Genomic DNA, 14,110 nt, shown 5'->3' with positions numbered 1-14,110 from the left:
ATGATACAAGTTATACATATCAATATAATGTAATTTATTTTAATCTTTATTTTATTTTTTTATTTTTATTAATGGCATTTATTTAATTTTTATTAATTTATTATTGTTTATATTATTTATTACATTTTATTTAGGGCTGTCAATAGATTAAAAAAATTAATTGCAATTACTCACACCGTTTTTGTGCGATTAAACACTTAATTAAGCATGCACAATTTATCTTTAAACTAATCTAATCTAACTGATATAAATTACGTTAATGACGCAATTTCACATGATTCAGTCATTTATTTGCATTCAATTATTTTAACGCGTTAAGGATTTTTAATTAATCGCATGCGTTAACGTTGAAAGCCCTAATTTTATTAGACTTATTGTATATGTTTTATTTGAATGATATTAATATATTTATTTTATTTTGATTAAATTATTGTTTTTGTCATATTATTTATTATGTTTTATTTTAATTAATGATATTTATTTTATTTTTGATTTATTATTGTGTTTTTTGTTATATTATTTATTAGTTTTCTTTTATTAATTGTTTATTTTATTTTGATGAAATTATTTTATTATTTATTACTTTTTTTTTCTTTTTTTTTAATGTAAAAAAATATATTAATTCAATTTATTTTAATTTAATTTATTATTTATTGTATTGCTCAAATAATTTTTTGGATAGCATAGACGTAATAATTTGGTCTTGGAAAAAGTTGATGATAAATGACTGATTCCCTGAGAGACTTTTGATTGCAGACAAATCTGAGCACAGATCTCTTCTGAATTACTGGGGACTTATTCTCAGTACAAACATCTGAGAAGCAAAAGACTTTTAATTGCTATCATAGAAAAACAGTCGAGATATTAGAGACATTCTGTCTCTAATTCTGTGTGTAACTGTGTGTGTGTGTGTGTGTGTGTGTGTGTGTGCTCTAGCGGAGCGGAACCCTTATACTGAGGTGTATCCAGAGATGTGGGTGGAGCCTGAGGCTGCTGCGTACACAGCTCCGCCCCCTGCCAAGAAACCCAGGAAGAATAGTGTTGAGAAACCCAAAATCAAAGAGATTATAGATGAAGGAACCCGAGGTATCACAAACACACACATGTGCCAAAGCAAACTGTCTTCACATTTCGCAGCGATTGTTAACGCACGTTTTGTTTTCCTCAGAGAGACTCGTATATGAAGTCAGGCAGAAGTGCCGCAATATCGAAGGTGAGTTTGCTGTTGAATGTGACCTTTGACCCCTGGATGTTTGCTCTTTTTAAACAAAACTCACCTGAAACATAACATACTGTTTAGCATAGATTTTGGATCATCAATAGTGAGTTCCAGTTTGTGTGCTAGAAGTACGTACTACGCTTATTTACGAGTATGTAGTAAACCACCAGTATTAGGACATTAGAACTGCATTTTGATACCACAAACCTCTTTTCGGGAATACACAAGGGTTAGTGGTCAATATTACCATTACAAATATATGCACAAATGTGAATATATGTATTTCCAAAAGTTAAGAAATGTAATAAAATATCTTGACTTTTGGAAGTCAGTCAGGAAAGAAATCCTGATTGATATTACTTCTGGTTCATTTATCACATTAGAAACAAAGTCAAGTTGAGCACATTGCATTGTGGGATACAATATATATAGTCAGAGTGTCATAGGACAAAATGTGCATACTGTGCATAGTATGCATACAGCATAAATAATATGGTACAGTAGCATGCTATTCCAAACATCATCATGGAGTCTTTTTGTGTGCAGATATCTGTATTTCCTGTGGAAGTCAGAACGTATCTCTTGAACATCCTCTGTTTATTGGAGCCATGTGCCAGAGCTGCAAGGTACACATGCACACATTTCCACCTGTCAATCAAGCCCATTCTGACTTCTGATTGGTTCTGAGGTGGTTTTCTGTTCCCGTGCAGAATTGTTTCCTGGAGTGTGCGTATCAGTACGACGATGACGGTTATCAGTCGTACTGCACCATCTGCTGTGGAGGAAGAGAAGTGCTCATGTGCGGGAACAACAACTGCTGCAGGTGTGTATGTATGGGTTTTTTCTGTATCTCCTGCTACGTCCACATTAATCTGGATATATTTTAAAGCGGTGTTTTCATTTCAAAGCGCTCTCTATCCACACTAGCGTTAAAGTCGGCATTCTTCTTTCTTTCAATAATCTCAATTTTTGCTGGACAAAAATGCCGTCTCAGTGTGGAATAAAGTTTAAAGGTGCACTGTGTAATTTTTAGCGGCATCTAGTGGTGAGGTTGCGAATTGCACCCAACAGAAGTTACGGTGGCCGACAGGAAAAGATGTCATCGTCTGAGAAAGCAGAGAGTAGCCAGTTAAGCAGTTAGGTTTACTTAATTATTCAGTAAAACTGAATGTTATTTATATTTTAAATATTTTAATATTTTATTCGCTGACTTTAGCTAGCTTCTTTTCACGAAGAACAACATTGTGACGAAACGCGTTTTGTCGGTTTAGGGCCACTGTAGAAACATGTCGGTGCATTTCAGTGTGGTGTATGTAGATAGAAATGGCTCATTCTAAGGTAATAAAAACATAACGGTTCATTAAGTAAGGTCTTTATACACCACTGAAAACTAGTGTTGGGTCCGAGTCCACCATTGTCGAGTCCGAGTCGAGTCCAAGTCCTTAACAATCGAGTCCGAGTCCAAGTCCGAGTCCAAAGAGGGCCGAGTCGCACTTGAGTCCGAGTCCTTAACATCCGAGTCCGAGTCGAGTCCGGCCGAGTCCACAAAGATTTAAATGGTTTTAAATTGACCTTTCACAGAGACCCGCCCCTCTTACTGTCGCTACGTCCGACAAGCCATTCCGCTCTCACTCCACATGTTCTCACACAGTGAAATATATATTGCAGAGCAAAGAGGACACTGACAATGCGCCAACAGACAAGACAAGGCTACTTCTGGTATGAAATAAAGTCTCAGCTTTCAAATTTTGTAATTTTTATGAAATTAAAACAATACACACCGTTTTGTGGTGCTTTAATATAGGCCTCAACTCAAGCAGCACATGAACTGATAATATCTTCTAGTTATAGCACGAATTAAACATGAATGAACATCAGAACTGCAAAAAGAATTCAATACACAACATTTTTCAAGTTCAAGTCCAATGACTTTAATCTACTATCTGGTTTGGTTTGTTTGTCGGACAAAAATGGCAGGTATCTGCATTATCTGGTCAGATCGTATGTCAATCAAATTCCAGTGAAAGGTCTCAACACTGAGCTCTTAAATTAATATGTTAAACCTTACAAAATGATTCCAATGTATAGTTACAGTCATACGTTTACCTATCGTACATCTTTCAGATTCTGCAAGGTAATGCTCAAGAATATAACACGATGCATTAAGAGCCAGGAGTAAACTTTTGAGCAAGATGACGTTGATTTTTTAATTTTTATTTATTTTGATGATCTTATTTTGTTTTACATGCTAATATCTTATTTAGCCTCTAAATGGCAGGACTAAATTAATTAATGATTTTTAAAATAAAATAAGAGCAATTTACACCAATGATCCAGTTCAAAAATTTACACCCCCTGGCTCCTAATGGTTGCTTCCTTCTTGAGCATCACTAAATGTTTGCAGGGTTTGTAATAGTTGTGTATGAGTCCATCAGTTGTCTTCAGTGTGACAAGATGGATCTCACAATCATAGTCACTGCTAGTAAGGAGTCAAATATGCAGAAGATGCTGGAAAAGCAAAGAATGTGCAGGAGCTGGAGGATTTTTCCTCATGAACAACCATTAAAAAAAAAAAAAAACTTGTGGATCATTCAGGTAAAGAAACACAATATTAAAATCAAGCCTATGTAATTTGTCTTGTATTTTGTGTTTGTATTTTTTTTTTGTCGACTAGGCTATTAAACATCCATTATGTGAAAAAGATTTTTCAGGGCATTTTATGATCATCCTCATTAAAAAATAAATAAATATTACATTTTGGAGATTCTGCAAGGTGTATGTAAACTTATGACTAAAGTGTAGGCTAAATCAATGTAACAAAAATCATAACATTATTAGACGCCAAAATGTTGCTTTGGTTATCGCGTTCTCATGTTGCTATGGTTGCTGTGTCAATCATCGCAATTTCATGACTCACAGGACTAAAATTCTGCGGATTCTCTCCCACATTTAAATGCAGCTATCACTCTTTTTAATTTACAGTGTGAACGTAACCACTGGTCCTCTACAAGCATGAAAAAATATATTATTTAGATTGTCAATAGCGCTCACTTTAAGCCATCACTTACTTCTTTCACTTACGTTCTGCACTCTCACTGAAACTCTCGTCATAAACACTGAAGTTGTCCGCACTGCACAGTGAATCTCTTATTTATATCGCGTCAAGACTTTGTCGTTTATGAGGAGATTTGCGAAAGGATAAAACTCGCGTTGATTCTGAACATACATTTTGAGCGACTTCTCCGCATGGTGACTCAAAACGCCTCTGATTGGCCACTGTGTTCATGTGCTTAATATACATATCTGTGATTGGCTACAATGCTCAACACTGACACAACACAATGTAAGCAGTTTCGTTTCGTTTTTGAATAATATTGTGTCCTCCAGTGCCCGGACTCAACTGTACTCGGCAAATTTTCCGAGTCTAAAATGTCCGAGTCCGTGTCAAGTCCGAGTACAAATTCATCCGAGTGCGTGACAAGTCCGAGTTCATTAAAAATTGGACTCGAGTCCGGACTCGAGTCCGAGTCCGAGTTCGAGTACCCCAACTCTACTGAAAACATAGTTTTGTATATGATATTGCATTTCTGTCAACAGAGCCTCCTAAATATTACACAATGCACCTTTAAAACGTAGAGAAAAATGTGTTTTCAAATGTATCGGGATTAATGTAGACATAGCCTGAGAGAGATCTCTGAATCGATGTTGTGTGTGTAGGTGTTTCTGTGTGGAGTGTGTGGATCTGCTGGTCGGGGCCGGTTCGGCACAGGCCGCTATCCGTGAAGACCCCTGGAACTGCTACATGTGTTGCAGCAGGAACGTGTCCGGGCTTCTGAGGCGCAGAGACGACTGGACCACGCGACTGCAGCTGTTCTTCGCCAACAACCACGACCAGGACTTCGTGAGTTCAGCTAGTTTGGCAACTTTGACATCTTACAAAATAAAGTATAAAATAAGTCAAGTCGCCTTTATCTTTGTATAAGCGACTTATACAAAACACATTGTTTCAAAGTAGCTTTACGGTGATAAACAGGAAAATACCAGAATCAATAATGCAAACTTCATCAGATATGAGATGAATTCAAATTCAAAGAGAGTTGAGTTCAGCGCGAGTCAGTTCTTTGTTGCTGTTGCCAAAATTAATCATATATGAAACAAATTCAATTCAGCTGTAAGGCCGCCCTACAGAAGACGATGGTGTCATTATTCAGCTCAATTTAGTTCAAGTTTTGTTCTCTTCATTCATTCAAATTGATAATGTTTCTGACTACAGAGTGTTTTTTAAATAACTTTTAACTAATGGAAGTTAAAAAGCAAAATCTGTTTATCTCTCCCCTCTCAGGAACCAATGAGGTTGTATTCTCCAGTAGCGGCAGAGAAGAGGCAGCCAATCAGAGTGCTCTCTTTATTTGATGGCATCGCTACAGGTGAGATCACACCTGAAGACCTTAAAGTGATGATAGTTCACCCAAAAATGTGAATTCTGTCATTATTTACTCACCCTCATGTCGTTGCAAACCTGAAGACTTTCATTCATCTTCGGAACACAAATTAAGATCTTATTAATGAAATCTGAGAGCTTTCTGTCCCTCCATTGACAGATACGCAACTACCACTTTGACGCTTCAAAAAGTTCAAAAAGAGATCGTAAAACTAATCCATATGAATTGAGCGGTTGAGTCCAAATTTTCTGAAGAGTGTGGTAGATTTTTCCCTAAACCTAACTATCTGGGTCGTCTCCAATCGGCGTTCCCTGGGTCGTCTCCAATTGACGTTTTATATAGTCTACCTAACTAACTTGCTTCCCTAACTAGCTTTCTTGCTGCGCAGCAATGATCGACAAACAGACTTCAGCAAATGTCCTTTAAATGCTTTAATCACGGCCAGAAGAGTTCCCGAGCAGTTCTCAGGGAATCTCTCCCAAGAAGCAAGGCTGGAGGATCTCAGACAAATTCCATTGAGAATCCCACCAGCTAACACGAATACAACAGTTTTTATAGAATAAGGAGGTATGGCTCTGCACCTGCACTGGATTTGTGGCGCGCCGCTCTGGGTCAGCTGGCTACCCTTGAACAACTGTCCTATAGGTTTCTTGATAAAGTGGAGGAGTATAACTTGAAATGGGGGAAGTATCATTCGTACACTTTGGACGTTTAATGGCGTTCTGGCTCATAAACATTACCCTGGTAATCCAGAGTTCTCGCGAGAGCACAAGTTGAATTTGCTCAGCGAGTTACTCCGGTGTCGAGTAATGATGCTCATTAAATATGCCCTTGTATCCGAGCTGCACCAATCACATCGGGTTATCTGATATAGGCGGGACAGAGGCGAGATGACGACAGCTCTGCAACGTCAAAGTCATTAGTAAACATTGCAAGATGGCTATGGATGAACACCAGTTGTTTGAAAAGGCTTTGGCCGCTACAATGAAAGATTTAGACTTTTTATCTAAAAGAGGAACAGAAGACGCCGCTCGAACCGTTCCTTTGCAAGAAGGGCGTTTTTGCTGTTTTGCCGACCGGATACGGTAAGAGTCTAATCTACCAGTTACCTCCGCTGGAAGCTAAGCGATAACTTGTTGTGATTGGTCGTAGTGTTATCCAATTGCGTCCAGTGAGATTTTCAAACGCATGCTTGGTGCCGCCCCTCGAGTTGGCCGATTTTTATTAGTCAACGCCAGATCATTAATCTTTCAGATTTAGGTCTGGATTTCCAGGCTAAATAAACATAGCATTTAACTAGAAAACATGACTGATGGATAGATTTTGATAGAATACTGTACCTACATATAGGCAAGGTTGTAAACTCAAGGGCTCTGTGCATCACTGTCTTTTTTATTAAATTTTTTATTTTTTTTATTTATTATTTTATAATTTTCTAAAATGTATTTATAGTAGGGCTGCACGATTATGACAAAAATCATAATTGTCGATTATTCCCTTGAAATTGTAATTGCGATTATTAATTACGATTATCACAATTTACATTGAATATATATAGAATATATATATACATGTTTACTTAAAAATTGTGAACACACACACTGTCCCCCTTTACTTAACATACACATAAATTGTAAGAATATGACTAACAGTAAAGACTACTAAGAAATAAACATTAGGCTTATGCTAAAGCTATTAAATATCAGTCCCAAACTAGCTTTTGTTAATACAATGTTGGTATGAGCCACCAAAGTCATTTAAAATATAAAAAAATAACACAAAGTGAAAATAAAGTGGCATTTTGGGGTTAATACACTGATCTATATAGAATGTCATTATATAGATCAGTGGGTTAATATTAAAACGACAGTTACCATGGTGATACACAATACTAACAAGAACTGTTAATGAAACATGGAAACTGCTCCTGGTGAATAGAATGAAAATCATCCCTGCATGCAAATCCTTCTCAGCTAACACACGACGTACCAGTAACGTGATTTATTGGTATTTTACTTTCGTGATTTACCAATTTACAACGTAACAACGTTGCATGCTCGTAGTTTCCTTTGCACTTTATACACAGCGCGCGCCGCCGCATTTGCGCGTGCAATTGAAGAGTGTGCGCTACTACGAACACAGTAGCCTATAACGGCTGACATGACAGGAACGTCCGTTTTTCTGAGGTGAAAGACTTTTTATTTCAGCGTACACATACGTCGCTGCCTGGTAGTTCCTTCCTATTGTGCTGGGTTTTCTGAAGTAGTTGTGATTTGCCTCTCATAACATGCTCTAAATGCACGCAGAGTGGATTTTTTTTTTTTTTTTTTTTTTTTGTAATCGCGGTTTTGAACGATTACGTAATCGTGGAATCCATAATCGTAATCACGATTAGAAATTCGATTAATTGTGCAGCCCTAATTTATAGTATAGTTTTTGTCTATGGTCGCGTTATGTCTTCCTTTCATTCTATTTTGTTGTATGTGTACTGCTTCATTTTTCTGATGGATTTGTGTGTGTGTTAAACTGTTAATCATAAAAAACGAATAAGGAGGTATGGCAAAAATGTCATGCTGCATTACATAATTTCCCCACAATTTGATTGGTTTTCAGAGACAAACCCTTCTATTACTAGGTAAAGCAAACTGTGTTTTAATGATTACTTCATTGTTAATCACAAGGTTCAAACCTAGTCATCTGTCTAGTTTCATTTCCCATATTTGTTATTTTTACACTCACACAACCAAACTCAAAGGGGCATGGCAACACAACATACAACATTCAAAAACACAGGACAGAACGTTTTAGTACATTGTGTTTCAAAGTGTTATCATGTTAGGCCTAAAAAGAGAAATAAGGTTAGATGTTAGAAACATATTAGTTTGATATACAGTTTATTATTTTATTCATTAAAAATCCACCACAAGAGACACGATCGCTTTATATGATAAACAGATTTAATTTTGTCTTTTATTCACATATTAACATTGATCAACAAACATAAACTGTTCGCTTGAGCTTCTGTTTACCACAACTAATGTGTGAATTGATGAATGTTTATATGTGAATAAAAGCCTAAATTAAATCTGTTCATCATATAAAGCGATCGTGTCTCTTCAGAAAATTTTGACTAAACTGCTCAATTCATATGGATTAGTTTTGCGATCTCTTTATGAACTTTTTTGAAGCGTCAAAGTAATAGTTGTGTAGCTGTCAATGGAGGGACAGAAAGCTCTCAGATTTCATCAAAAAGATCTTCATTTGTGTTCCGAAGATGAACGAAAGTCTTACGGGTTTGGAACGACATGAGGGCGAGTAAATGATAATTATTTTTGGGCGAACTATCCCTTTAAGTGTTAACTAAATATCAAAATGAAAACTACTAGAACCTAAAATTAACTGACAGAAATAAATGTTTCGAGTCATCTCTGTAAATACGAAGTGAAATTTAAAGTCAATTCACAACGTTAGAAAATGTAAATAAAACTATAACAACATTGCATATACAGTGCTATGCATAAGTTTAGACACCCATGCTAAAGTTGACTAAAAAGAGGAATAAAAAATCATCTTTTGGAAATTGAACTTAATGCCTTAATTAAAAAAATTAGGAAAAATCCAACCTTTAAGGACACCAATTTTCTTTGTGAATGAATAATGTATCGTAAATAAATAAATGTACTTCCATCAAATACATAAGCATAAGTGCATAAGTTTGGACACCCCTATGTTAAATGCCCATAGAGCCAGGCAGATTTTTATTTTTAAAGGCCAGTTACTTCATGGATCCAGGATACTATGCATCCTGATAAAGTTCCCTTGGCCTTTGGAATTAAAATAGCCCCACATCATCACATAGCCTTCACCATACCTAGAGATTGGCATGGTTTTATTTCAGTTAGCCTAATAGCTGGTTTGATTTGCATTGAGAGATGATCTTATGGAAAGTACTCCATGCCAATCTCTAGGTATGGTGAAGGCTATGTGATGATGTGGGGCTATTTTAATTCCAAAGGCCAAGGGAACTTTATCAGGATGCATAGTATCCTGGATCCATGAAGTAACTGGCCTTTAAAAATAAAAATCTGCCTGGCTCTATGGGAATTTAACATAGGGGTGTCCAGACTTATGCACCCTGTATTTTAAGGAAGAACATTTATTTATTTACGATACATTATTCATTCACAAAGAAAATTGGTGTCCTTAAAGGTTGGATTTTTCCTAATTTTTTTAATTAAGGCATTAAGTTCAATTTCCAAAAGATGATTTTTTATTCCTCTTTTTAGTCAACTTTAGCATGGGTGTCTAAACTTATGCATAGCACTGTATTTTTTTTTCTTTTAATTTTCAGTGAGCTATCCGTTTAATCAAACACATGTGTTAGCGTGAATATGTGTGTTTTTGCTGTCAGGGCTGCTGGTGCTGAAGGATCTGGGTATTCAGGTGGAGCGCTATGTGGCGTCAGAGGTGTGTGAGGACTCCATCACGGTGGGGATTGTGCGACACCAGGGACGGATCATGTATGTGGGCGATGTCAGGAACGTCACACGCAAGCATGTGAGCATGTGTCTTTCTCTCTGTCTCGCACTGTGTTTTCTCCTGGACGCGCTTCTGATGTCCCTCTCTGCTTGCCGTCCCGTGTCTCTAGATTCAGGAGTGGGGGCCTTTTGATCTTGTGATCGGTGGAAGCCCCTGTAACGATCTATCCATCGTCAACCCTGCCAGGAAAGGCCTGTTCGGTACGACACCCAGTTTGAGATCCATTTCCGGCATCACAACATCTGTGTGTGTGTGTGTGTGTGTGTGTATTCGAGCTGCACGATTAATCTTTGACAATTTGCCATCAGAAGTAGCATAAAAGTTTATAGTTCAGATATAAACACTGATGTTTACGGCAGCGATTAAATAAAGTAAATTACCTTTTGAAAACAACTTGATGCTTCAAATAAAGATTGTATCAATTAAATCGTTACACCAGTAGGTGGCGACAAGTGACCGTTAAAAAAATACATTTGTTATTGAATCATTCAAGAGATTCATTCAAAAATGCTGATTCATCCAGTAATGAAACAAGTGATTTATGGGTGAGTGACTCACTTAAACCAATTTTAACAAAAATAATAACTTCAAATTAATTCAGTATATTTTTTAAATAGACTGCAGCAATTAACATTTTGTCAGAAGCTCTAGTAAATGTTGTTTTGTTTAGTTGTCTATTCAGAATCATGATCTGAGAATCACTGATTCTCAGTTTATCCAGAATCGTGCAGCTCTATTGTATATTGATGCATTTGTGTTGTAGTAAGTGTTTGTCTGTGTGTGTGTGTTGTGCAGAGGGCACCGGGCGTCTGTTTTTTGAGTTCTACCGGCTGCTTCACGAAGCGCGACCCAAAAACGGAGACGACCGACCGTTCTTCTGGCTGTTTGAAAATGTCGTTGCCATGGGAGTCAGTGACAAAAGAGACATTTCACGCTTTCTGGAGGTGTGTTTACACACACACACAAACACACACACACATGCCTAAAGTGAATCATGTGTGCTATTCATCAGCGCTGCCCTCTTGTGGTTGTACATGTTACAGTGTTTATGTACAGTGAGCACAAAATGGATTTGGACAATGAAAAATGTTTGAATTCACATTTGATGAACACAAAGTAGGCCTAGTAAATACTTTTTAATCTTAATTTTCAACATTATTGTTTTATCAATTAAAACCTGACTTATTTGTATTGAAGTGGGATGTGGGTAAGTTTAGGGACAGGTTTAAGGGTGGGTTGATGGGAAAGGGAGGATCAACAGTCTAATTATACATGTAATTACAGAAATTTTTTAATCACATGCAGGTATTTTTTAAATACGAGTACCATGTAAAAACGTGTGTACACAAGAAATTCATTGGATTAAACAGTTAATTTAAATGTTAGTTCATAGTAGTTAAAGACACTTAATATAAAGTGGGACCTTTTATTTGATCTAATGCAGTTACATTCAGGATGCTGATATTGATATTTATTTTATTTCCTATTGAAAAAGGTGTTTTTAAATCAGTTGTTTTCATCAATTCACAATTCAGTTTTAATCACACAGACAACTCCATGATCATGTGACTACAATATGATTATTTTTATTTATTTATTTATATTGATTTAGGTCAGTTAAGAAAAATTCATTTTATAAATTTAAATATAGTATTAGTATTTTTTTGACATTCAGGCAAGTATCCAAATGCGTTTTGCAGTCACAGTATATATAACTATTTTCAACATTGATAATAATTATAAATGTTTCTTGAGCAGCAAATCAGATTATTAGAATGATTTCTGAAGGATCATGTGACACTGAAGACTGGAGTAATGATGCTGAAAATTCAGCTTTGATCACAGGAATAAATTACATTTTAACATATCTTCACACTTAAGTCAGTTATTTTAAATTGTAATAATATTTCACAGTATTGCTGTTTTTATTGTATTTGTGATCAAATAAATGCAGCCTTGATGAGCAGAAGAGACTTAAAACATATTGAAGGCCTGCAAATACTATTTAATGAAACTCTCATTGACAGTCATTTTGTAAAGAATGAATGTACTTTTCTGAATTTCCTCATATAAAATATATTTATATCTCTGTGCTTCCAGTGTAATCCAGTAATGATCGACGCTAAGGAGGTGTCGGCCGCGCACAGAGCTCGATACTTCTGGGGGAACTTACCTGGAATGAACCGGTACAATTTACAATATGAGTGAGATTAGTTATTATTAGTAGTGTTTGAATGAAAATGAAATAAACATCAGAACAAACTTTCTCTCTCTTCAGGCCACTGACTGCCATGGCGAATGATAAACTCGACCTGCAAGACTGTCTGGAACATGGACGCACAGCTAAGGTGTGTGTGTGTGTGTGTGTGTGTGTGTGTTCAAGTCACCTCTATGTATATAGCGCTTTATACAATACAGGTTGTTTCAAAGCAGATTTACAGTGATAACAGGAAAAGGCCGAGGTCAACAGAAAATAGTGTCATTGTTCAGCTCAAGTCAGTTCAGTGTTGATTCAGTTTCATTTTGAAGATCATCAAATGTTAAATTAGTTAATTTCATATATAAAGCAGTTCTGCAGAAAACAGTGTCAGCTCAGTTCTCATACAGCAGCGTCAGTACAGTCAGATCAATAATACTGTTGAATATTAAGTGTCCCCAACTAAGCAAGCCAGAGGCGACAGTGGCAAGGAACCCAAACTCCCATCAGGTGACAGAATGGAGACAAAACCTTGGGAGAAACCAGGCTCGGTCGGAGGGCCAGTTCTCCACTGGCCAACGAACAAACACGGTGTGATTATGATTATTATACATGAAAAGATCATGATTTCAATATGAATTGTTCAGGATAGTTTGTAACTATTCAAATAATTTGTTTTCAAATTATTATTGACTGTATCCAGACATGATTTCACTTGGAGGACTTGTTTGAGGCACAAATATCTCAGATTGACGACCCTAAACGTCGCATAAAAACAAAGCAGACAGTGATTGGTTATTGTCCATGTCAATCAGACGTTCTCTTCCCGTAAGTGGGTTGTTCTTGGCCCATGACAGTAGACCTGCTACGTGACACTAGGTTTGGGTGGCCAACAGGGAAGTGATTTACTCTTGTGCTTTGTTTTTCAGTTCGGCAAAGTGCGAACCATCACGACCCGTTCCAACTCAATAAAGCAAGGAAAAGACCAGCACTACCCCGTCTATATGAACAATAAAGAGGATATCCTGTGGTGCACAGAGATGGAGAGGTGAGGGCCGTCACATGACCTGCGCTTCCAGTATCATTTCATCCCAAAGTCGAAAGGAAAAAAAGAAAGTATAAAATAAAGCATATTTCAATTAGGAGACACTTAAGCATACTTTTCCTAAACTCTCATATCCATTCTTTTAAATTGTAGAATACTTACAGTACTTAAAAGTACGGTCTTTTATTTGTTGAAGTTTATAATAATTAAATAAAAATTAACAATACTAAAAAAAAACTAAAAAAACTACTGTATAACTACGGTATAACTGTATTTCATAATAATGTGGAATTTTCATTTTACATTTTTATCATTTTAGTAATTTAATCATTTAAATAATTAGTAATTTAATAATACAATTCATATAAAATATAATAATGAATAACAAATGTATATAAAATTAAAGCTGCAAGCAGCGATGAAAAGGGCCCTCGCACCCCTGCCACCACCACCCCGCGCTTTTAGTAAAGGCCTTAAGATTACACTCACCAAATTTGAAGAGGATCAGATCAAAACTGTAGGAGGAGTTCGTTAAAGTACAACATCAGGAAATGGCAAAAACTGCCCAAAATCTGAGAGGAAGTTCAAAATAGCTGACTTCCTGTTGTGTTTAGGGCTGCGCTCCAAGAGACTTTTTTGTAGGTATTGGGTCATTACATGTATGTACC

The 14,110-nt window shown here is 36.4% G+C and overlaps 1 protein-coding gene across 7 annotated transcripts in view; it reads left to right on the top strand.

Moving 5' to 3' along the window:
* dnmt3aa (DNA (cytosine-5-)-methyltransferase 3 alpha a) overlaps positions 1–14,110 on the top strand; it is a 55,678-nt gene that overhangs the window by 39,962 nt on the left and 1,606 nt on the right. For 4 of the 7 annotated variants that reach the window (XM_084091859.1, XM_084091861.1, XM_084091862.1 and 1 more), the window contains 13 exons: positions 937–1,086; positions 1,169–1,213; positions 1,766–1,845; positions 1,930–2,042; positions 4,937–5,120; positions 5,562–5,646; positions 10,073–10,218; positions 10,310–10,400; positions 10,996–11,144; positions 12,301–12,386; positions 12,479–12,548; positions 12,851–12,988; positions 13,327–13,445. In XM_084091859.1, coding sequence (XP_083947985.1) covers positions 937–1,086; positions 1,169–1,213; positions 1,766–1,845; positions 1,930–2,042; positions 4,937–5,120; positions 5,562–5,646; positions 10,073–10,218; positions 10,310–10,400; positions 10,996–11,144; positions 12,301–12,386; positions 12,479–12,548; positions 12,851–12,988; positions 13,327–13,445 — 1,456 coding nt within the window. Of the gene's footprint in view, positions 1–936; positions 1,087–1,168; positions 1,214–1,765; positions 1,846–1,929; positions 2,043–4,936; positions 5,121–5,561; positions 5,647–10,072; positions 10,219–10,309; positions 10,401–10,995; positions 11,145–12,300; positions 12,387–12,478; positions 12,549–12,850; positions 12,989–13,100; positions 13,237–13,326; positions 13,446–14,110 lie in introns of those variants that run through there. The other 3 variants (XM_084091860.1, XM_084091864.1, XM_084091863.1) reach the window with 2 other exon arrangements.

The sequence above is a fragment of the Abramis brama genome (genome assembly GCF_963993115.1).
Source record: "Abramis brama genome assembly, chromosome: 18".
Taxonomy (NCBI): Eukaryota; Metazoa; Chordata; class Actinopteri; order Cypriniformes; family Leuciscidae; genus Abramis; species Abramis brama.
This window is presented reverse-complemented; position numbering and strand designations above follow the sequence as displayed.